Genomic DNA, 24,751 nt, shown 5'->3' on the forward strand with positions numbered 1-24,751 from the left:
AGAAAAAAAAAACCCAAACCACACACTAGGTAAATGCTGCTTATTACCACCATGAGTGGTATTGCAATTACTAGTATTCCACTTATCAATATCGAAAGCTATGGGCAGAGAGCATGGGGGTGCTACATCTGCCAAGTTATGGTCCAACTGCAGATTATCAGGATACTGTTACTACAAGCTGTCCTCTCCAGGTGGCAGTGAGCAAAAACTGCAAAAGCAGTAAGGAGAATTGCCACAGCACAAAACCTTTAGCTATCAATCTACAAGAAACTGCTACCAACATTAAACTAGCAACAAGAAGCAACAACATGCAAGTTAGATGGGTACGTGCTGAGACAGTGAGCAGGCGCTTTCATAGCATCGCGCATTTGGGGTACGCTGTAACTGAGGTTTGCTACGTGTGCTGCAAACCCAGGAAGTGCCATTTGCACCTCCTTGTGCCAGAAACTGCATGAGTCAGATCCTCAAAGCTTCAATTTTAGCTTTGCTTCTGCCTCCTCATTGTTCTGACTAATACGATGTTATCATAACCAGCTCACTGTGGTAAAAACCAGCTGCAGAGCCTCTAGGTCACAGCCAGGCTTGCGCTGGTGTCAAAGCTAAAAAACACCCCCAGTTTTCAGTGGAGCAGCTGCAGACCACTCCAGCTCAGTGTAAGCAAAGAAGTCATTAACTGCACGGCGAAACACATAAATCAAGGTACACTTAACAATACAACACACTGTACTGCTATCAAAGCCTCAGAAGTCATTAGCATCTCAAGCTTGAGGCATCAAATTTGAAACACCTTAAAAAGGCCAGAAGTTCAAAAGGAACTAAGCAAATAGACATAAGACTTCCAAAATATTAAAAAACTAATAACTCCCCAAACCAAGAAACTTAAAATAGGCAGCAACTTGAAATGCAAATCTAGCTCTCTAAACATAAGGAAAAAAATCCAGAAAAATATTCTGCGTCATTTAGGCCCCAGGTCTGCACATTGCAGGATTAGTGTCATATGTGTTGTTATGGACTTGGTCTTGTCTAATAGATGATAATGAAACATCTTTCTGAGGCTCTCTATATAAAGACTTGCTGGCAATTTTCATAGTCAGCATACACATTTACAGTACCCAGGCTTCTTTCCAATTTATTTCGCTATTTACTGTAAATAAAGTATTTCATAAAAGTTTGTTTTTTATCAGTGGGTAGGACTTTGTTTTCTGTTTATAAATGAACTTCAGCAAGTGGTGAATGAAACTGAGGGTGAAATTAATTAAAATAATTTAACATTTGAAAGATTTAGTAACAGTTTCCTTTCCCCGTGCTCTCCCACTGAAACCATGACTTGGCAACTGGGTGATGACTCTTCTCCTTCTGATCTTGTGTAGGTAAAACCTTGGTCCGACAAATTATATTGTGAGATCAGTTATCTAAAACTGCCTGGACGTGCTCTCTGGCAGAATCAGGCCAAGGGACTCGATGCTGATGCTGCAAAAAGTAATGAAGGTTTGAAGTTGGCTTTTGACAGAGTATGATTAGATTTGGTTCTGTAAAGATGCTGTAACAATGGAAAAGGAAGATGCCATCATTTACCAGTCTTATTAGTCAGTCCATGTGTTTTTCTCAAAAAGTGAGGATAAAGTCAACGGTGAAACCCAGAATCTTCCCCACCTCCGCAGAACTGCAGGGAAAAAGACCAAGGTAATTTAGCTTTGACACAAAGGTCAGACATACGCTTTCTGTACTATATTCTATCCTCTCAGAATACTGCAGCTGAAAGAAAATAACCTTCCTTTCTAACAGATGTCGGGTGCTTTTCAAGAAATACCGAAGCCTTCGATAGTTTTCTGTGCCTGACGTGAACACGAGATTCTAAGGTTTACTGCATGCAATTTGTAACCTCCTCAGAGGCCCAGGATTATCTGCTTTACCCGCCTATCAAGCACTGCCTGCTTTTTGGGTCAAAGAGTCATCAAAATGGGGTCAGAGGACGAGCTCATTATTTCCAGGCTTTTCAGCAGTCTGCTCTGAGTGTGTCTCTTGGCTTCTCCGTGACGTAAATGGCATTGTTTGTGAAACAATATGATTATAATGATTTGTGAAGCGCTATGAATTGTGCATGCTAAAGATACTCAACAAGCATTAACAGCTGTTCTTTAGTGCAAAAAATTTTTATAAAATTCCAAGGACATAGACTAATTATTTGTTGAACAGTAAACTTTTTCTATAATGGCCTTAAATTAACTATCAAAACTTCAATGAATTGGGAGTACCTGTGAGAAAAATTAGTATAGGAATTAAAAAATATTTTTAATCAAGTTTGCTCCAGCTGAAGTAGCAACATTTTAGAGGGAGTTTGGTTAAAGAAATAGTGCATCCTCACCAAATAATTCAACAATATTTTCAGAAACCGCAACATGTCTGATTCCAGTGTGACCGGCCATCACGCCACTAATTTAATTGGCGTCACTCCTGATTCACACCAGACCGAAGACTCTGGTGTGTCACAGCAGCATTTGACGTACCTGACTGAGCTGCTGTTTTACCCGTGACGAAACAAGGTTAAAGATGCGCCAAATCCTGGCTTGTACAGCACCGACCCACCGGCCGTGAAGGTAAAAGCCCCCAACTAACCACAAATCCCCCCCCGCTCCCGCCCCCTCATGGCCGCCCGGCCACCAACAGCGCCCCCTGGCGTGGCGGGCGGGCGGGCGCCGCCGATCGTTGTCCTGCGGCGCGCGGGGGCGGCGGGTCCGCCATGTCCGGGAGCCCCCACGGGCCTCACCCGGCACAGCCACGGGAAACAGGCGGGGAAACGAGTGAGCGGAGGCGCAGAAACCTCATTATTTTTAGGGACAGTAAAATGTAGTGGTGACTGCTCATTCCAGGAAGCCTCATTAATGCTAATTATAGCTTCTCATTACGGTCTCATTACATTGCTGTTAAGAAATAAATTAAAAAATACAAACTCAGGGAACTGCCAGATCAGTAATGAAATGAGCTAAATAAAGTACGTGTGTTTTTAAAGAAAAGGTCTGCAATATTTAACTTGAAAACAAAAGACAGTGGACCTGAACATACCAAGAGCCTGCAATAATCGTCATCTCCAAGTTAGGAGCATATTAATTGGGTGAAAAACCATTTCAGAACATGAACATAAAGTGTTTCCAAAATGATGCTTATAAAGGTTAATGAGCATTTCCTTAAGACATAAAAAATAAAGTTGTATGAAAATAATATTTGCATTCCCTATTGATGCAACTCCACAGATGATCAGCTGATGTAAATTAGTGAATATTTAACGTTATTTTTTCCATTTTGTGTGTGTGGTGCCACTTCAGCTGTGGCCGTCGCAGCAGCAGCAGGAACGTCTCCAAACATCTGCCAGGTCCTTCGAGAACCACCGACCAGTGGAGCTGGAGACTCCATTTTGAAACCACGGAGAAGTGAACAACTGACTTCAAATTCCCCAGGAGCCGATGCTTAGTCTCTCACAAATAATAATCTTTATTACATTCTTGTTACACTAAAGGGAAAGGAATACAGCATTTTGGAAAACATAACCAACAAATACAGGCTGGTGTGTGTGTTGACATTGCTACGTTGTCCTGGCCAGCAATCTATGTCCCTTTCACACTTTGCTCCCCTGCTTTTTGTTCTCTGTTGCCCTCCCTAAAACACCGCACAAACTAACTGAGCCATAAATAGTTTGTCGAATTCCAGAGCCTGGGGTGCGTTTACGCCTGCCGCTCTCTGTGGGGACGGAAGCGCAGAGCTGCTGCCGCAGCCACAGCAGCCCCAGCTCCCACATTCCCCCGTCCCGCCGTTTCCTCTCCTCCGTGACGGAGGAGTTTTGCAAGTACAGACAGAGTCTGGGGGCCAGAGTAGCATTTCTGAAGAGCATTCCACCATCTCTTCTGTATCATCTCTTAGTGCGCTGTTCCAACCCACTCTGCGTGTTTCTGTGCTACTTACAGCAATTAAACCTGGAGTGACACATTGCACCGCAGTCCTTGGAGTCACTCCCCCGTACAAAAAAAATAAAAGCTTTTCCTTCTTCCTAAGAGATCCACTTTCTGCTGGTACTTGAGTGCGACAGCGGCAACCCAGAACTGTCACCCAACACTTCTCATTAAGTAGCTTTGTTACCCTTTAGTAACTTGGCAAGAACAACAAATACACAAACTCAAATTAAAATGCTCCCAGTGACACACTCAGTGCAAGGCAGTGATTTGCGGGTAGAGAAAGCCCCTCTCCCTAAAAACTGGAGGCTGTGAAGTTGCCTACACGCACGTCGTCTTTCAAATTCCCTTGGACTGACAGCTTCTCCACCGACCTGTGTGAAGTTTGGCATTACAAGAGGAAGGTAAAGAAAAATACTAATAGAGAAAGTGAGGTAATAAAAACACAAAATAGAAGGAGTACGAGAATTTCCTTAAGACATAAAAAATAAAGTTGTATGAAAATAATATTTGCATTCCCTATTGATGCAACTCCACAGATGATCAACTGATTTAAATTAGTGAACATTTAGCATGCTAAAAAGTATGCTAAGAAGAGTATGCTAAAAAGTATGCTAAAAAGACGTTAAAAGTATGCTAAAAAGAAGCTCAGCAGCAGAATAAGAAAACAAACTTTCCACTGAAAACAGTAACAGGGATCTAGCCAAGAAACAATGATCTTGTTATATTTTGGAAAATAGAAGTGCAGTAATTATAGGCACATCTTGTTTTATCAGTAATATAGAAGTATTTTCTACTACACTAATTATGGCCTTAGTCCTGTAAATCATTACTTACATAAGCAGTTTGTACTTACAACAAATACCAAGATGTTTATGCTGTTCTCTAAAAATTTGTTTATTAAGAGACTGAAACAAACCAGTAGATTGTACCATCTAATTTTGAAATAAGCATGGATACACATTGCATCCAAGTATTGTGGCAGTTTCTTTCATCTGGTAAGGTGAACACCACAAATGCTGAAAACATTTGTAATAAAATAAAAAGTTTATCATTTAGGCACATGCTTTTTAAACTGAGGATCAGTGTGGCAAATACTAACATGCAAGATGCTCCTGTGTTCAACATTAAGCACTCTGTATTTTACTTTTGAGATTAAGAGTTATTTTTAATCTTAACTGCTAGGCCTTTATTGCTAATTTAAATCACGTCTAGATATCTGTGAATATTTCTACACATAAATACTTTACAATTCATATCATTAAGGATCACTTTAAAACTGGCACACTTGCAGAAAAAATAGTAATAAGAAAATATCTCTTATTACACTGACAGAACATTAATGTTATACATTAAACACAAATTACAGTATATCTTGTTCAGAAAAGCTTTCTATTTCTGATAGTATTAGTTGATGGTTTACACATGCAAAAACGAAAATAAAACTATTTTATTATTCTCCACTAGAGGGAGAGAGAGCACATTTTGTTGCTAGGCAGATTCTGAAAACAATTTCTTTCTACATCATTTTAAGCAGTATTGTGGAATTTGGGGGCAAAAAAAGAGAACAATTTAGTTCATTATATTACCAAATATGAAGCAATTTCTAAAATATTAAAGCCCTGAAATCTAAAATTTCATTGCTGTTAGGTTACTTTCTGCGATCATTAGGACAGGACAATGAATACAGATAATTTAGTTTCATATGAACAGTCAACCACGGCTCAATTAATTTTTTTTTACTTCTATTTACCATAAACACCGTGTTGATTTCTTTGGGCATGGATGGCAACATATTGATTAAAAAATCTAAAATAATTAGCAAAAGTAACAGAAATTGTCTTATTGAAAAAAACTGTTAGTAATTTGACAATGAAACAAAATGACCTATATTGTACTTTCCATTCTGTATCGAATGGGAACCATTCTTACAGGTGGTGTGCGGGTTTTGTTTCTTGCTTAGAAATCCGAGCATTAATGCAGGCCTGCCACCAAACAGCTCACCCTCGATCTCAGAAGCTCCGAGAAGTCTTACCTCCCCAAAATCCAATTTGACAGTAACTGCCCAGAATTTGTGTATATTTCCTTTTCATATAAAAATCTCCATGATCCAGACCATATCCACACAAAGGTGGATATGGCCCTTTTAGTCCCAGGGTCTCTTGATCCTGTTGGTTTGCAGTTTTCTGTATGGTAAGAAAACAAGCGATAGTGATCTGTGTGCCCCACGCAGCACGTGGGAACTACTCCAGCTGACCAAAGCATGAGATGCTCCGTCTGGCTGTAGAGGCGACTGAACGAGACCAAATTCCTGATGCCTGTAATGCCTTTTGGAAAGCGGGCATGGGATGCCCAGAACCTGTGGGACTGCCAGGGACAGCACATAACCACAGGTTGAAAGGCTGACTTCACTTAGAGCTCACTGGAGAAATGCACTGCAGAATGTGTACGAAGAAATGTTCTGGGAGGGATCATATGTAGATTGGCATAGCTATGATGTAGCACTGAAAGTTTAATTGACTTTGAAAAGTTGCAAATATTTCTTTACATACTGAGATATGAACAAACTAAGGACAAGGCAACAATTGCTTAGTTTTTCCTCATATTGATTTCAAAGGAAACCCTCTGTTTATCGCTGAAGAATGAGAACTTAACATGGAAACATAACCCAGGCCTTAATATAAAGGTTTGAATTTCAGTTTGAAGTTTACAAAATGTTAACAAAGAAAAGAAACATAAGATAGATTTATATTCTGCACTCCTCTTTGTATTTATTTAAAGTTTCTAAAGATTTTGAGGCAGTTTAATCAAGATTGAAAAGTGACAGTCCAAGGATTACATTCCTTTTCCCTATCTCTGTTTAGGGAAAACTGCGGCTATTGAAAAATACGAGCGCTACATAGACTAATATTTAAAACAAACAACAAAAACCAACAAACGAACACAAAACAAGCAAGTGACATGGGAACAGTGACCAAGACAGAAGTAATGACGCTATTTTTGACGCATAAGTCAGCTTTTGTACAAATAGTTCTGGCTGAACTCTCACAGTGATCTCTGTTACAGGATCTCTGGGTTTTGTTGGCCTACTGCAGATCAGTTACACTCTGGCCTTCCAAAACAGCCCATGCAGCTGCAGAGAGCAAGACAGCAGCGAAGCCCGGAGCAGTGAGAACACCCTGGCAGCTTCCTGCAGCCTGAGAGCATCTGGTTCTGATGCAGACGACCTTATGAGATTTGACCCACTAATCGCACAATGCCATTTAGCTGTGAACTGAATAAGTCACCTTCTGTAACTTGGCGAAAATATTTACAGCTCTTGCTCCAGTGGAGGACAGTGTCTATCTCTCCTACTACCTCTAATCATTGTTTACTTGCTCTGTTCTCATGAATCATAATTGCAGTCCTTATTTAAACATAAGGACTTTTCTGAAGATACTGCTTTGGGATTTTATACACATCAAGTTATTAAAATGTTGATGTTAGTATTTCATAAAAGCTATGATATTTCATGAACTGCTTATGAAAGAAAATGCAATACCTTGGCAGCGGTGCTATGGAGAATAAAAAGAGAAACAGAAAAGAAAATCACACAGTTCAAACCATTTCAGACGAACTCAAGCACAAATACTGTTTTATAGAATATTTTCAGAATGTTTACAGATTAGGAGATTCTTTTGACCAAAGAGCCTGCCAAGATAAGCAAAAAGGAAATTACAGAACAAAGGTAGCAATATATTTAAAACACTATGCTTAATCTGCAATAACCCCAAAGTTGTTGGTTTAGACAAGATATATGCAAAACATTTACTTTGTACCCACTGGAGTAAAATACTGCAAGAGTGAAAATTTAGAAAGCTACTGATCACAGATTAATACTATGATTTGAACGCCACAGTCTGAAGGATGCAACCCTGGTACCACTGAAATCAATAATTTATATTAAGTAGTTGAGTGTTAATTTGATCTCACTGGAAATTGCAGTGAATTGGGCATCTTTGCAACAGATGCAACCCATGACCAAGTCATACAGTTCTCACTGAATACTCTGAGATTTCTTAGACACAGAGGTTTCACCCTGACGAGGAAGTGACTGCAGCACAACTCTGAGTCATATCAAAGGGCCCCTGAGTTCTTTCTCCTGGTACGGTACTTCTGATGTTTAACTACCTGCTACCACACCCTTATGCTCACACGTTTTAAACCAGAAAAGCAAGTTATCAGCATGTGCAAAACATGTTAGTGTTACAACAGCACTTAAGACTAGTAGAATTTTTTTGATAAGGTAGTTTATTTTACCCTCTCAATATGCAACTCGGATTGCCAATGTGCAGGGCTCAAATTAAGTAGTGCTGCAAAAAAGGGACTGATTTATAACATCTTCCTTTGTTTCGTGAGCATGTGCCATTTCTCCTGTGCTGTGACTTTTTGAAGCCGGGATTTAACTATAAGGAGTCACAGAACATCTGTTTCCCACTGGCTTCTTGATCTACAACCTAGAAACCCAGGTTTGCTGTTGCCACCACCCCTGAAGGGCTTATGAGTATGTGGATGGCAGCAGTTCAGTTCAGAAGCAGAAGCCACTCTACCTACTCCTACCCATCCAATGTCCCCTGCCAGCTCTTGAGGCTTCTCCTTCAGCTTTGTGTCTTTTTCCCACTCACTCTTCCCCTTCATTTGTGCCGCACTCCCCTTCCCTGTGGCAGGAAGAACATGGCCCCAGCTGTTTCACATGTGTGAAACAGCAATATTCAGTTTTGCCGATGAAATCTCTAATGTGGGTCTTGACAAGGCACTGATGAAATAGCCGTGCCCCTCTTCAGCATCCCTGTCTGCTGAGGACCTTTTAATACACTTCAGGACACTTTTGGACGTGGTGTCCCTGAAGGATCTAAGAAAACTGGACAGGACCTCCTGATCCCTCTCATATCTGTAGCTGCTATAATACATCAGCTCTTGGAGATGGAAGAAAGAGAAAAGACAAGTGGTTATTGTCCAAATGGAAATCTCCATGCCAGCAATGATAAAAATGTTGCTTTTTCTTCCACTTTTGAGTTCATTCCCATGGTCTATGCTGAGTCTTGCGTGAACTTGAAGATAGCAAGTTACTTCATTCTTTCCCACTTAGGTAGGACTCTGCAGCTATCATGGGAGGAGGCAGGGGAACTGCCGAAAATGTCCATACTTGCTTGGGGTATTCATTGAGGATGTTGTTTTGTGGTAAATCCACCAAAGATACCATGGATTCTCTTCAGAAAGGCAGTGGGAAAAACAAGAAAATATGCATTATTTCTGTTTGGCAGTCTGGAGTTTCCAAAATGAAGAAGAACCACAAGCTTTTCAGCTTTTAGGGAATCATAAGAAAGCTGTACTACTGTGCAGTCTCTATGCCAAATTAAAAAAAATAGAGGTTTTGTTTGTTTGTTTGTTTGTTATTTTTTTTCCCTTTTTTAACCCAGGACCTCTTCCAAATATACAGAATTCTTCGGTAACCTGAAGAGGTTACTAAAAGAAGAGGAGGTGAATTCTTTAAATACCATAAATTATCTTCCTTTTTAACAATAACTGTGTAGCAAAAACTGACTCGGCTATTTGGTGATACTTAGCACTGGTTAAAGTTCAGGGCTCAAACAAAACTAGAAGCAAGATGCTTTTTCTGCTCTGTACCTTGATGCTGCAGCAACCAAGCTGTTATTTCAAAACTTTACTTCCTTATCAATTACTGTGGTGTTACCATTTCTTGGGAAGTAGTGTGGTGACTTAATGAGAGCTTTAGGGAGGAGAGTGATCAGCACTGCAGCAGTAGCAGAGGAAAAGTGCTGGGAAGCCAAATCAGCACTTTATATTTTCATCAATACACATTTTCAGAGGGCTGAGCAGTCTGTAAGCTCTCCAGCACAGCTGCCATTTTGAGCAATAGGGAATAAGCAAGCAGTTAAAGCCCAAGGTGAGGAAAAAGCTGAGGCGTATGGACTGGATGAATAAATTGCTAGGTTGATTGCTAGGTTGACACTGGATGGACTGCTGGACTTGAAGGGTAGTCATCAATGGGCTGATGTTTAGTTGGTGGCCAGTGCAAGCAGAACACTCTGGGGTCAATACTGGGACCAGTATTGATCATTACCTTCATTGTAACTTGGATGATACAGGATGCACCTGCAGCAGATTTTCAGTCAATACTTATAAGTGGTTGGTTCTCAAACCAAACAGTGGAGCTTCAGTTGGGAGGACTTTGAGAAACTTAAAAATTGGGTCAACAGAAACCTTGTGAAGTTTAACAAGGAGTGCAAACTTTGCACATGGGGCTGAATAGTGCTGGGCACCAGTGCAGGCTGCCTAGGCAGCAGCCCACCTGAAAAGCATGTCTCTGTCACAGTGGACACTAAGGTGAATTTGAGCCAACAGGATGTTTTCATTCTGAATAATGTGAACCATATACCGAGCTACATTAGGAAGGGAGCATGGACAGGAGATGAATAGAAATTATTATCCCCCCTTATTCAGTGCTAGTGAGTCCACACCTGGGATAATGTGCCTTGTTTTGGGTTCCCCAGTTCTAGAAGGATATCAAGAAACAGGAGAGGGGCTTGCAGATGGCTGATGAGATGGCAAGTGGCCTACAGCACATGACTTGTGAAGACATGTTGAAGAAGTTGGGCTTGGTAGCCTGGCAAAGAAGAAACTAAGGGGAGATCCAGTAACCATCTACAGCTACCTGAAGGAGACTGGCAAAGATCATTGAGCAAATGGCAAAACAAGGAGCAAAGGCCACAAACTGAGGCACTGGAGTTGTGACTGGGTGCATGTGATTGTGCATGGGTGGTGCTGCACAGGAACATACTGCTCAGAAAGGCCAAGGAGTGTCTATCCTTGAAGGCTTTCAAGGGCAGGTTAGGCAAAACCACGGCTAACTTGAAATGCCACAGGTATTCTATGACTGTAAAAGTCTAAGCCACCACAGAGACCCTCTGACAGTCACCAAAAAATTGAGTTACCAACTCCTTCTACTCCTGCCTTTCTCCGTCTCTCTGCTCTTCTCTCCCTTTAAGTTATATTACAACATAAAATTACCATCATGTTTAAGGGACTAGTAAAAAGTCCTTCCTCTTCAGTTGGGGTTACTCTGCTTGCCATCCAACCATTTTATACAGTTACGATTTCTAAGGCACCAGGGTCTGTCAGACTTTGATTACATCTTATTTTACTGGATCAGACACCTTATACACCACTGCTAAAAACTATGAACTGCTTCTGATACCATAGAATTGTCCTTCCCATTCTTACAAAATGGACTTTTTTTTCCTGTCTGAACATAATTTGTAACGTTGCTGCTAGCCTGTCCAATTTAGTGGTTAAAATTAATATACCTCATACACACTCATCTTCCCGGGAGACAACATAAATCCACAATGACATATGAACCAGAACTGCTGAAGCAGTATGACACAACTAAGTGAATTCTCCATCAGATCAAACTGTGAAAACAGAATCTCTGTTAGCACAAGGATTTAAGCACACAGGTGGCATCTCAAATAGTAGAGGGAACATGGGTTAATAGCCGATCAAACAAATATATTTTAAATATTGTGTGACTAGTCATCCCACAATCCCAGTAAATCAATTTCCGTGGCAGGTTTAATCAAGTATGTTAGCATGTTAGATGATTCACAAATCAAAATGTATGTGTGTCAAGCTTGGGTAATAATAGTAGTCAACAAACAACAAGTTTGAAGTGTCAAGTCCCTAGCACTAAACCTTTTAAGGAACCAGATGCCAGCGAAAAAGCTAATGCCAAAGTTAAAATATAGGATGCAAATGCGCATACAGTGTTTGGCACAGTATTGCAAAATACAAAGTAATTGGGAATGTGTACACATTTGCAATGCAATACTATAATATTTTAAAATGGGAACTCTAGTTTTGTTTATAGAGGAGAAGTAAATGAACCCAATCACAAGTCTCTGACATTAATCTAGTTGTTTATTCTGGAAAAGGATTATCTTTTTAAGACTACAATGCCAAGTAGTTTATGTAAAGGCTGAAGCATATTGTCATAGCAATAGGCCATAGTCTGCCACACACTTGAACCAAAACCAGATAAAAGTGTTTCAAATTGATACATTTGATGGACTAGATATATAATGGAACAGAAGATTAAACTTTTATGAAAAAATGGGTGAGATTTGCATATGTAAACAGCATATAGCTCAAAGAGTATGGTCAAATAAAAACGTAGAAAAAATATATTAAAAGCCCCAAAGATGTATTTTTGAAATCCCCCAAAAGAATTCTTTTTTAGCAGACTCTGAACCACTGTGTTATGCATATAGACAGCACATACACCACCATTAAAACATTAAGGTGTCTCCTTATTTTGTCTTCTCTTCAACTACTTTTTGCATCTTCTTGAAAAGCTGTTATTTATGCTACTCAGTGCACTGCTCCAGGACACCAAGATTCTCTGATAATGAAAAGTTTTGCACAGTGGCATGCAATCAGTTTAGCCTGGGCAAATTCACTGCCAATAGTCAAAGCAATGTATTGCAGACCGTGTACCTCATTAATGTCAGCCTATTCAGAAACATACAATTGCTTTGAAAAACTAAGAGTGTATTTCTGCCATTCTTCTCCTAAGGGAGGAATATTTTTGAAGCTTATTTATTGCACACATAAGGTACTATACAATGAAGCTTCCAAGCTTCACTGTCAGGGTGGTTTGGCTACATAAATTCAACCAGCCGCTCTGAAGTAAACATAATCCAACAGCTATTAAAATCTAGATACTGGCTGCTTGCGCACCCCCCCTACTTTTTTTTTTTTTTTTTTGGTTTATATCCTCTAACTCTCTCAGATGTAAATTTCCGGCGATAACCTGTGCAGCAATAAACTTCATTCAGCCACAAGAGTGTGCCTGTGAGAGGACTGCAAATCTCCGCCAAACCAGAATTAGCCGGTATCGCAGGAATGAAAGAGCGTGGAGATTTGAAATTGCAGGGAATGGAGACAAGGCGGTGCAGAAGAGGAGCTGCCCGCGGGGCAAGAGGCCCACGACCGCTGCCAGACTGCTGCACAAAATAAGCCCCGGGGCGGCGAGCAGGGGCGAGGCTGAGCCGGCGCGGGCGGCTGAGCGGGGCCGGGCGCAGGTGGCCAGGAGCCTGCGGCAGCTCTGGGAACCGGAGCAGCGCCGCACGTTCGGCTGACAGCGGGGGCTCGGCGCCGTGCCGGGCTGGAGCGGCGGCGCTGGCGGCGCGGTGAGTAGCCCGGGAGAAGCCGGGAGCTGCCGCATGGTACCGGTACCGGCACCGGCAACGTGCAGTAGCCGCACCGCCTGCAGCAGAGGCGGGCCGGGCCGGGCCGGCGCGGTGCAGCGGGACCGGGGCGCGGGGCTGCCCGGGGTCGGCGGGAGGCGGCGGCGACCCCTCCGTGCCGCGGCGGACTGGGAGCACCGCCGCAGCGGGGTAACTCGCGGTCATCTTTTGTGCTCCGGCGGGCGGGCGGGCGGCGCCTGCAGCCGCCCCGTCCTCCCAAACGCCGCCCTGCCGCCGCAGCCCCGCGAGCAGGGGAGGCGGCTGCGCCCGAGCCCGCGTCCCCGCCCCTGCTCGGCGGACACCGCGACAGGAGTTGGGCCCCTGGCAGCTCGGGGGGTGGCAGCCCTCTCCGTCTGAGCGGGGTTCTTCATAGATGAGCTTGACTTGAATGCTGGGGAAGGCGTGACGTGTAGAGCTCCCCAATTTATTGTCTTGGGGAGTGCCGGGTAACGTACGGCTCTCCCACCTTCGGGCTGCTCCGGTAACAGCCTGTAACCGTTTCCAAAATAGATACAAATTGCCCATTCCCTTGGCACCAAGGGGAGAAAAATATTTTCTGAGCCTGTGCCCACCGCCCCCGGGGACGCGGGAGCACTCGTGGGTCACTGAGAGCAGTACCGAGGGCAGCAACCGGCTCTGGAAACAACTGCCATCGACTTGATGCAAACCTGTGACCCTGGCAGTGAGCTTAGCGCTTTAAGTGTTTAATTTCCCTGATTTTCTCTTCCTTGCTGTGCATGCACAGTTACGCACTGTCGCTCTAGTCCACAGAAGTGACCAGTACGCACCTCTCCCGTGATGCTATTAACTGAAGTGTTTGATGTATGGGCAAGTTGGAGTTAGACTACCAAATCTTATGAAACCCAAAATAAACTATATTTTTAACAATGTTTTTTCTGCATGTCTTCAGAAGACAAATAATTGTATGTGGCATGTTTACTAGGAATACTGTGAAGCAAAACTCATTAATATTTATAGTACATTTATGAGATATCCATTCAGAGTGCCTTTAAAGTATGATTTTATTCTATACTTTTTAGCACAGAGGCAATCAGGTACTGGAAGAGGTTACCCAAGTATATGTAAATTATTAATCATGGACTTTTTATATCAAGATCAGATGGTTTTTGATGATCCAGTTCAACTACAAGCTAGAGAGCCATAACTCCACTGATGGTACAGGGAACTTTAGTGTTTTGCTTCTAACTTTGGTCTTCTGACAGCACCTGCATTTGTCTCTAAAATAGCTCATGAGTCAGATTTTCAGAAAAGCTCAGCATCTTTGTGGACACTAATGTTTGGGCCAGTTTTCTAAGAGCTCTGCAAAGCGTGTGTGCACACAATGTAAAAAGCTTTTCTGAAAAAAATTCTAGTCCTTCCCCATCTGATCAAACAAGAATTAAGATTTTCCTGCCTGTAAATGCAATCCCTGTGAGCCCCTTCTGAGGGGCTGTGTTCAAACAGTGGGTGGCAGTGGGTTCTGCGCTGCCATTCCCATTGGGGAAGCGTGGCTGGCTTCACGGATCGGCTGCTGTCATTTTCATTGCAGTTTCTTTTGGATTTCATAATTGCAAAGAGCCCGTTGGGCTTCTCTGCCTTCCATGATAGCGTTCTTGGCAGTGCTGTGGTGTGGGAGGGAGGCTGAAGGCAGGTAAGTGCGTTTCTCCTGGGTGCCATAGGCCACAGGGTGATGAGTCAGTAGTGGGGAGAGGATCCAGAGATCCAGTCCTTGCTTTGTCCAGAGCCTGAGAGTTTGTGCACTTATGGGAAATGACCTTCCCTGCTTTTGAGTGTATTCACTCTGAGCTTGTGACACTAGTGGAAAATTGGTAGTTTAAAAGTAATAATAAGCAAAAATCCTGTTCAAAGGGAAAATATTTTCAGGAGATTTGTGGGGGTTGATGCACACATAACATTAACTTGCATCTACTCAATCTAAGCCAGTTCTGTCAGTACAGGTGCAAAGATAAGTGTCATACCTTTGTATCTCAATGCCAATTATTTTTGCTTTAAATAATTAAAAATGTATTAAAAAACCATATGTATTTCCTATCCAAAGACAAAAATTTTTGTATTAAGTATCAGTATTGAGGTGCACTCAAAACCAGTCAAAAGCATGAAAGAGAAAGGTGAGGCTTCACATTTAATCCTGACTCTGAGTCTTCACTTACATAATTTTCATAGAATTTTGTATTCTATTATCTAAGATGTACTGTAATATCCATTATACATTTTCATTAATCTTACACAGAGCATGTATAACAGCTTGCAATTTTCCTTTATTCTGCCACTTCTCATTATTTCCCATTACCATGATTATTCACTATCTTTATTACCTTTATGCAGTTAGTATTGCTCTCTCTTGTGAGTGGGCTGAATCCTCCATAAGTATCATATAAGCTACATCAACGGGGGACTGAGCTCCAAGTACATTAATAGGAAATAGTTGAGATGTCATCTTTAAGACCTAACTTCTGTAGAGGAAGGATGAAGTATAATTTTGACTAAGGCTATCCCAGGCTGTCCTATGTTCAAGAAAAGTCTGCACCACTGCATGGCTCTGACTTGCTCCCTGCTCTTCTTTCCCTCACCATGTGTCCAGTCCTGCCTCAGACACCCTGCAGGGCCTCTGGAAAGACCTGTAAGCATAATCCCCCTTCTCTCTGCCTCTTGATTTGGAAATAAAAAGCCAGTAAGTAATTTCAGTATGTGTTTCCACTGGTACCCAGGTGTAAACTCATCAGTTGGTCCCAGTTTATCTGCTCATGCAGCAGGTGTTAAATGTGCACAGTTCTTGTTTATCCTCACTGTGTCACCAATACTTTCCATGGCCGCATTAGGGCTAGTGGCAACGTAGTCAATAAAGAGTATCCATCTATGAAAAATTTGATAAAAGAAGTACAGCATATTTTAGCTCCAGTTCACTGTACGAGGCAAATCAGCGTGCTTCTGGAGGAACCTACATATTCAAGCTACACATAATTACCTGTGCTGCAAATAAGGCATATGTGGCACTTTCCTATGAAGGTAACTTACCCAGCAGGCAGCTTGCAGAGGTTACGTGTATGGGCAGGTGTTCACTGTTGTCTGTGAAAGAAATGGTAGCTCTGACCAATCAGCTCTGACTCTGTCTACGCAATAGTATGAAATACTTCAAGGCCTTCTCTTTATGTTTATCTAGGAATAAGAAAAAAGCAGGATAGTTTGGAAAGGTAATCACTTGAGAAGCAAAATGTACTCATTATTTAAAGACAAGAGCCAAAATTTTCAGTTAGTACAGAATCTGAGTTACTCCATTCACCCCCAGTTTTCAGCAGTGAGGAGCCAGCCCTGCGGCACTCCTGAGGGCTCGAAGAACGCATAAAGAACTTTTTAAAACATCTTTTGGTAACTTTCTTGTCTCTTTTGACTGTTGTGAAGCTGTTGTCTCTTTTTATTTCTCCGGAGAAGAAAGGAAGACAAAAAATTACTATCTCTGGTAATTTGTTATCATTATATTTCTAGTCTCCATGGAAACTGATGTGGTACTCCTCAGTCGGGTAGCATTTCAACATGTTGCAGCAGAAATCAGATGGAGGGAAGACAGGGTTCTGCACCTTGCCTGTTTATCAATTAAAAATGGTTTTGAAATTATTTTCATGTTGTGTTGCAATCTTCACTTAGAGCAACAATGGAAGAAATCAGAGCAATCAAATTAATGTGCTGTGGCTCAATCCTACGTACACCTATGCACATAACTCTGCCACACAGTTTGATTCTGATAGGCATTTACATTAATTTGGAAGAATTCTTTGGTTTTAGTAGGATTATATGGATTAATACTGTGGAAACTGAAAGCATAATAGCAAACTGTTTGTCAAGTTGTCTCTAATAAAAAGGTTGCCAGAGAGGTAGTAACAAGGCCCTTGTAGTTTATGTAAGCAAGGCATATTGAAATCAAGGACCTTAAATCTTTATCTTTCTATTTTCAGTCTTGTTCTTCCACTACTAAGAAGGAAATACATCTCAAAACTGGTTTCCTCTGAAAACATATGGTAACTTCATCTACCTGCTTCTTCAGGATTTCCGTCTTTTATTCCAAGCTCTATCAACTTGAACACAAAGCTACATAATCTTACTGGGACATCAGAAGGGGATACAGAGAAGGAACATACAGAGAGAGACCTGTCTTTTTTGGTGACCACAGTCAACCCATGAAGAGTGAGTGCACTCAGCCACCTACAAGTAAGTAAAATATATAGTAATGGAAACAGTGCAGCCTACTGTCAACCTGAAAATACTCCTGCATAGACAGCCATGATAATAAGGTACACAAAGAAACACATTAATTAGAGAATTTTCTAAGCATTTTACATTTGCACAATGAAGACCCAGTATTCACTTTATAACTGCACTAAACCACGATGAAATATGGTAGTGATTTATGCTGTTTCCTATAAGTAAACTACAAAATCTGATCATTTGTATGTATTTTGAGGGTATTTACTGCATTTCTTTCAGAATACTGTGGAAAAAATGTATGCTAGTCGAGAGGATATTGGATATGATTTTGGAGATGACTCGAAAGTTGGAAGTAAGCCAGTTAAACCTAATCCGAACATTGATGGAGGATGGGCTTGGATGATTGTACTTTCGTCTTTCCTTGTGCACATACTTATCATGGGGTCCCAAATGGCCCTTGGAATACTCAACATGGAATGGCTTGAAGAGTTTAATCAAAGTCGTGGCTTAACAGCGTGGGTTAGCTCCCTCAGCATGGGCATTACACTCATTGTAGGTATGTTCCAGCATAATTTATTTCAAAACTACAAACATTTTTAGAATATGTTTGCCACTCATCCCTCAAGTATTTTCTTACAGTTTTCCATTTTATTAGCAGAGCTGCCCAAGTTCTCCTGAGTTGCCTTTTTAAAGTCACCGGGACAAATTTTACAAGTTAGAGGGAGAAAGGGAACAAGAGGGAAGACGATAGAGAAGACAATTACTCCAGGAGACAGCATGAGCAGGAAAGGATGCCTGTGACTTCAAGGTCTCACTAGAATTAAGAAAACAGCTGATCTGTGAAGCTTGTGGTCCTCCCTATACTCCACCTGGGAGGAGAAGATGTTGAGTTTGGACAGTTTATATTTCAGTTTGGCAGCTGAACTAAAAGTTATTTTTTAAGCTGTGGTTGGATCAACCCAAAATAATGTATGAAGGGGTATGTTTGTGTATATACGTATATACACATCTCTATCTCCCTAAATTAAGATTGAAAAAAATGTATTTAGGTCTGCCAAAAATGTACCAGTGAAAACGAAATAAAATGTTTACTTTCTAGTTAGTTGTGAAAAAAGCCTGCACTCACACAGCATTAGTATTGGGAACAATGGTTTCCATTTCTTCCTCTGTTTAAACTGTGGCTTCTTCATAGGGCAACTTTGATACTAGGTTCTGCAGCTATTTGCTAAGTATTGGTCGGTTGGTTGAATTCTTCTTTCCATGATTTCAAACGGTAATAGGGAAAATGATCTGAATTGAATGAGTAGACTCATGTTTAACATTTTATTTAAAACATTAAGAATCTTCATGTGAAAAATTACTAAAAAGTGTAGAGAATTAAATAAATAATTTAACATTTTTTCATGTTTTTTAACAGGTCCTTTCATTGGTTTATTCATCAGCATGTGTGGGTGCCGCAAGACAGCTATAATTGGAGGTGTGTTGAACGCCCTGGGTTGGATACTGAGTGCGTATGCCTCAAATGTACACTACCTCTTCCTTACGTTTGGAGTGACGGCTGGTAAGAGCTGTACCCTTTTGAAATTTCTGTTTATATATTGAATATAGTCAAGCAGACAGGAATATATACACTCCTCTCAGCCCTTGCTGCTTTTCAGAAAGAAACCAAAATACCAGACAAAAAGGCAGAGATTATATAGAGAATTTAAGGAGGGCTGAAACCCATATTTTCAGAAAAAGCACAAGGCAAAGTTTTCCATGAGGTGGAGAAGTGAGATGCTGTAAGTCTGACCAGAAAACCAGTGTAGAGATGCCTGAGGTGTTTCCTCTAGCTCCACAAAACCTCCATTCGCCATCACCTCACTCACCATCTCCTCCCTCACCCATCGCTGCCGGCCCCGTCCCGTCACTGCCATCCCCTTGCTCATGTTCACCTCATCCACTGCCACCTCGGCGAAGTTTCTGTCATGTTCGCATGGCCGTTAGAACTCAGACCACTGTTCGGTGGCCGTCTCCTGCCGTGATCAGTTCTGGGCCTCCATGCAGTGCTTGTGGGCTTGCTCATGGCTCCTGTTCTCGCGTTGGTGACCCACTGTGCCAGGTGTCCTCACACAGTACATCCCTGTGATCCCAACTTTGTACCCCCTGGCTGCAGCTACCTGCTGCCCCAGCTCCCATTCCCAAACCGCCCTCACCTCAGCTTGGTTCTCCCAAACCGCCCTCACCTCAGCTTGGTTCTCCCAAACCGCCCTCACCTCAGCTTGGTTCTCTCAAACCGCCCTCACCTCAGCTTGGTTCTCCCAAACTGCCCTCACCTCAGCTTGGTTCTCCCAAACCGCCCTCACCTCAGCTTAGTTCTCCCAAACTGCCCTCACCTCAGCTTGGTTCTCCCCCCAGATCCTCACAGTGTTCCCCCCTCACCTTCTGCCTGCCAGCTTCATTCCAGTTCCATGGGCTCCCCTGCCCACAGTGGCAGTGTGGGGGGCAGAGGACCCTTCTGCTCTCCCACCTGTCTGGGGAGCCCTGGGGCACCCGTGGGCTGGGGCACAAAATGTCCCCTGAGGCCCCACGGGGGGGAGCGGAGCCGGCCCTGCCGCTGCTGTGGGTGCAGGGTGACAAATCTGTGAGGAAAATAAGTGGAGAGGGTTGTGGCTCTGTACTTACCTGTGAGGGTGGCATGCCTTTGCATGTGGTTAAACTATGTTTTGCTATGTAGCCCATGGAATGAAAAGATAAAACAGTTTTTAAAATTCATTATTTCTGGGGATATGCAGAGGGCATAGTAAACACTAACTGAAGCGCGAGCCTCAGCGTGTTGCAAAGGCGCGGGCAGACGGCTCCGGCCGGGCAGGGAGTCTGCTGGAGCACAGAGCTTTCCTCAGAGTGTGTGGCTGCGTTTGGGGAGGGAGACCTTGTGCAAAATAAAAACCTGATTATCTATTTCCATAGCAAAGAAATAAATGCTTCTGATAGGCAAAACAGGTCAGCTCTGTCCACAGTACACTGCCCTGGTGTTTAGGTGGGTTTTTTTTCAGGCTTTGCTGGAATAACAGCTCTTTCTCTGATCTAGCTGCATGCAGCTACATTATCAGCTATTTAGCAAAACTTCTAAGCCCAAAACACTATTCTAGATTATGATCACAGTGAATTTAGAAGCATCTTCTGCACACACCTTTCCCATTCCAAATCCTCTCTGTCAGGAATTCACTGTGAGAAAAACTGGGCAACTGTTCCCTTTAATGGTGTTTGCACAACTCTCAACACTTTCTACTTGAATTAGGTAACCTTAATACCCTGGTTTTTAACCATAAGTGGGGGGATTTCTACAAAATTAGAGATCTGCCTTTTAAGAATATGCCTGTGCAGGTGGTGTGTGGCCCTCCCTGGACTCTCCTGGAGTGCCCAAAGGAAGCCATGCAGACACCCAAGGTCCTGCCACCGGTCTGACGCCCCATACTGGCTCCTGAGACCTATCTCACGGTCCCTGTGGCTGCACGGCTACAAAGCAAGGACAGAACTCAGTCTCGGTTTCCATTGCTGGTGAACTTAGACAAAAGCAACACAATGTGCCCACTAAGCCATGTCTGGTTGCTGATACAATCAGATGCAAGTATTACAAATATACAGATGTTTCAAAATAGGGTTTGTTTATGTTGTTGCCATATTAAGCATCACTGATTTATTGTGGGATGTTTGGGGCTTTCCAGTGGTGGTATGCTGAACTGAGGTAAAGGTTTTTTCTTCCACGTGTTTCTTTTTTTTCCAGCAGTTAAATAGCAATATTATGTTCTCACTGGAATGACTATTGCAAATTTTGGAACGTACTATGAGACAGAAATGAAAGTTAACATGGGAATTGAATATTTATTCTTGGTTTTACTACTGTGCTTGTGCAAAAGTTAGGAATAAAACTGATTCATTTTTCACTGCTTTTTATCTTGTTGGCAATAAGTTCAGATTGACTTTGGTTTTTATTTTTGTAGGTGTTGGAAGTGGCATGGTTTATCTGCCTGCAGTGGTCATGGTGGGGCAGTATTTTCAGAAGAGAAGAGCGCTTGCACAAGGACTCAGCACCACAGGAACGGGGTTTGGAGCTTTCCTGATGACTGCCTTGCTGAAGTACCTCTGCACCGAATATGGGTGGAGGAGTGCCATGTTCCTCCAGGGCGCCATCTCCCTCAACCTTTGTGTCTGCGGGGCGCTTATGAGACCACTCTCTCCCAAAGATGTTAGTGAAAAATATGTTGTGAGAAGTAATAGTGAAGATAATAAGGCAAAAGCTCTGTCCCATTCTGCAGAGACTATAAAATCTAATGGACCCCTCAGTGATGAACCAGAAAAAAAAGAAGAGGCAACAAATGAAGAAGTGCTTGACAGTGTTCAGCACACAGACATTGGAGATAAATCTAGAGGTGGAAGGAATATGTACGGACTGCGCATTCTTAAGAGAGTGAGCCAGCTGACAGTCACGGTCAGGAAGGGCTTTGCAATATGGTACTCCAGCTACTTTGGAGCTGCATCACTGTTTACCAATAGAGTATTTGTGGCCTTTATAATTTGGGCTTTATTTGCCTATAGCAGCTTTGTCATTCCCTTTATTCATCTTCCAGAAATAGTCAAGCAGTACAACTTATCTATTCAGAACAATATATTTCCTTTGACATCCATTATAGCCATTGTTCATATTTTTGGTAAAGTGATCCTTGGAGTCGTCTCTGATCTCCCATGCATCAGCACGTGGAATGTCTTCCTCATAGCTAACTTTACCCTGGTCACCTGCATTCTTACTTTGCCACTAATGCACACATACATTAGCCTGGCTGTGGTTTGTGCTCTAATAGGATTTTCTAGTGGGTATTTTTCTCTAATGCCTGTTGTGACTGAAGATTTAGTTGGAACTAAACACCTTGCAAATGCCTATGGCATCATCATTTGTGCCAACGGAATATCTGCATTGCTTGGGCCACCCTTTGCAGGTAAAAAGTTCAAATTTCTAACCAACAGATGTTTGTATTATAACCGTGTGACTTGTTCTATTATTAAGCTTTCTTATGTTATGAGCATGTGTTGTTAAGAAAATTACAGCTGCTTCAGAATGGACTGTAACATCCAGCTTTACATTGTACAAATTCACAGATCACATCTGCTGGGTACCCGCTCACTATTCACACACTGCAAATTACCATCCTTGCAAATAACCTCAAATCTATTACAGTCTGTCATTTCAAGGGTATGTTTCTTTAAAATATTTTTTTTTACATGAGAAAGTTGTAACCTATTTTTATGTGTTTTGTGTAGTATTTATACTATATATACCTATGCCTCTATCTAGATTAAAAAATGATGAGTAGTTTTTAGGGTATGCAGGTGTTTGTACCATAGTATTACCCCCAAGAAGTAATTAGCGTGTTTGGGTGTCACTGCTCCAAGCTGCCAGTGGATGTGTTGATTTAACTAACTTAGCTTTGCCTTCCTTCAGCCAGAAATGCCTACTTTGGGGACTGCTCATCATCTCTTTACTGCCAGCCACAGCAGAAGGCAGATGAGTATATATGTTATCCCGAAAATTACTTGGGTTTAAACAAACATTCATTATAAATTTTCTCATAGAATGCGACAGGGAAGCACAGAAGGTGTACAGGTATTGACTGTCAATACTATAACCAGACGTGGGCTTTTGCAGAGATGCAAATCGTAAGAAAGCAGTAGGGAACCTTGTGAGTAATGGCATGGTCAGCCAGGGCTGGCACCTGGCTGAACAGGAGCCTTGAGCAGCACAAGCAGCCCAGCAAAGCAAGGACGCCCTCACTTTCTCTCCCCTCTGCTGGGTGAGCTGACATGATTTAGAAGAAAGCTCATGTAGTGCCCTTGAAACACAGCAGCGTTTTATTCTATCGTATATTCTTCCAGCACCTCTGAGGCTGTGCTGAACACACCTTTGTATTTGGTCATTAGTAATGAAGCCAATAGGGTGCACGTAGTTGAGGTAAAAAAAGCTGATCTTGAGGTTACACCGCAGGGTAACCGGCGCGACATGATGGCATGTTGCTCTTTTGGGTTCTCAAACCTTTCTGAAGCAACTGTATTTTTGCAAAGGAATTACGGTTGGAATGAGAGTGATTGCAGTACTGAGATGGTATCTCTTGAAAAGTCTTTTATCGGTATGCGAGTCTTTGGGAAGGCTGTTGGGAATGTGTTCGCGTGCACAAGGCACGGCAGTGGAACTGGCCTGCACTGTGGGCATTGCACAAAGAAAATAGTAGGATGGGAGAACTAATTGCTTTGAGATTCCAAAATGTCTATTTTAAAGTCAGACCTGTGATAATAACTTGTTTGAAAAATGTACAGTTTTAGAGAGAAGGTCGCTTGGCTTCTTAAGATGACTCTTAGCTAGAGTCCCATTTTAAGACTTCTATGATATTAAACAAGAAATAGGTTTTGCACTAGTTTTGGGTTTTGGTGAATGAACATGAGATTTTGTTAATAGATTTCCATTTGTAGCATCTGGAGGAGGAGACAGTCACCATCTACTTTTTTCCACAAAACATCTACAGATTTGACTGAAATGACATGAAATAAATGTACAGTATTTTTCATATCTTCCCATTCAATGTACCTTGTTGTCAAGCTTTGTAACAAACATGTTTTGTCTTTATTTTGCAGGTTGGATCTATGACATCACACATAAATACGACTTTTCTTTTTACATATCTGGCTCACTATACATGGTGGGAATAATATTTTTGTTTATACAACCTTGCATTCAAAAGAAACAACCAAAAGAAAAATCTACAGAAGAGGCACAAGTATAGAACAAATTCCAGAAGTTTTTTTACAGAATTGTTTGTTTTCATATTTCTGTTGTATGACAGTATGAAGAGGTTTTTCTTACGGAACCAACCACATGGAGCTGTACTTAAGTGAAAAGAAAATGTGCACCAAAATGGTAATAAATTATGAGAAATATGCTTTTAAAATGAGTTAAAATCTTTTACTTTAGAACTAACAAATATAGAGATTAAAAGGGCTTTGCCAGTCTTCAAAATTGGAACAATACTAAGAGCCTTTTCCTCTTGCTTCTTTTTTAACTTTTCACCACTAACCATTGGTGAAAGTCCATTGACTGCAGTGCAGTTACTCCTGGTTTACACGAGTCCTACAAGAGAATTTAATCATGATATGAACAATTTATAAAGTCCTCCCTACTATATATTCTGTCTGATAAAAGATTAGTTACTGAGTATGAGAAAATGTTTGTATTTCTTACCTGGCTAGTCA

At 41.8% G+C, this 24,751-nt stretch overlaps 1 protein-coding gene across 1 annotated transcript; it reads left to right on the forward strand.

Annotated features, from left to right (window-relative positions):
- Positions 1-17,767: 17,767 nt before the first annotated feature.
- On the forward strand, positions 17,768-24,307 carry SLC16A14 (solute carrier family 16 member 14; the record flags this gene model as incomplete). The annotated part of the gene is made up of 4 exons (XM_082054929.1): positions 17,768-18,029; positions 18,891-19,034; positions 21,457-22,449; positions 24,137-24,307. 4 exons carry the CDS (start codon positions 17,768-17,770, stop codon positions 24,283-24,285), a joined length of 1,548 nt encoding a protein of 515 aa, XP_081911055.1. The 3' UTR covers positions 24,286-24,307.
- Between the last annotated feature and the right edge of the window lie 444 nt (positions 24,308-24,751).

The sequence above is a fragment of the Streptopelia decaocto genome, assembly GCF_964273445.1.
Source record: "Streptopelia decaocto genome assembly, chromosome: 6".
In the NCBI taxonomy this organism is placed as follows: domain Eukaryota; kingdom Metazoa; phylum Chordata; class Aves; order Columbiformes; family Columbidae; genus Streptopelia; species Streptopelia decaocto.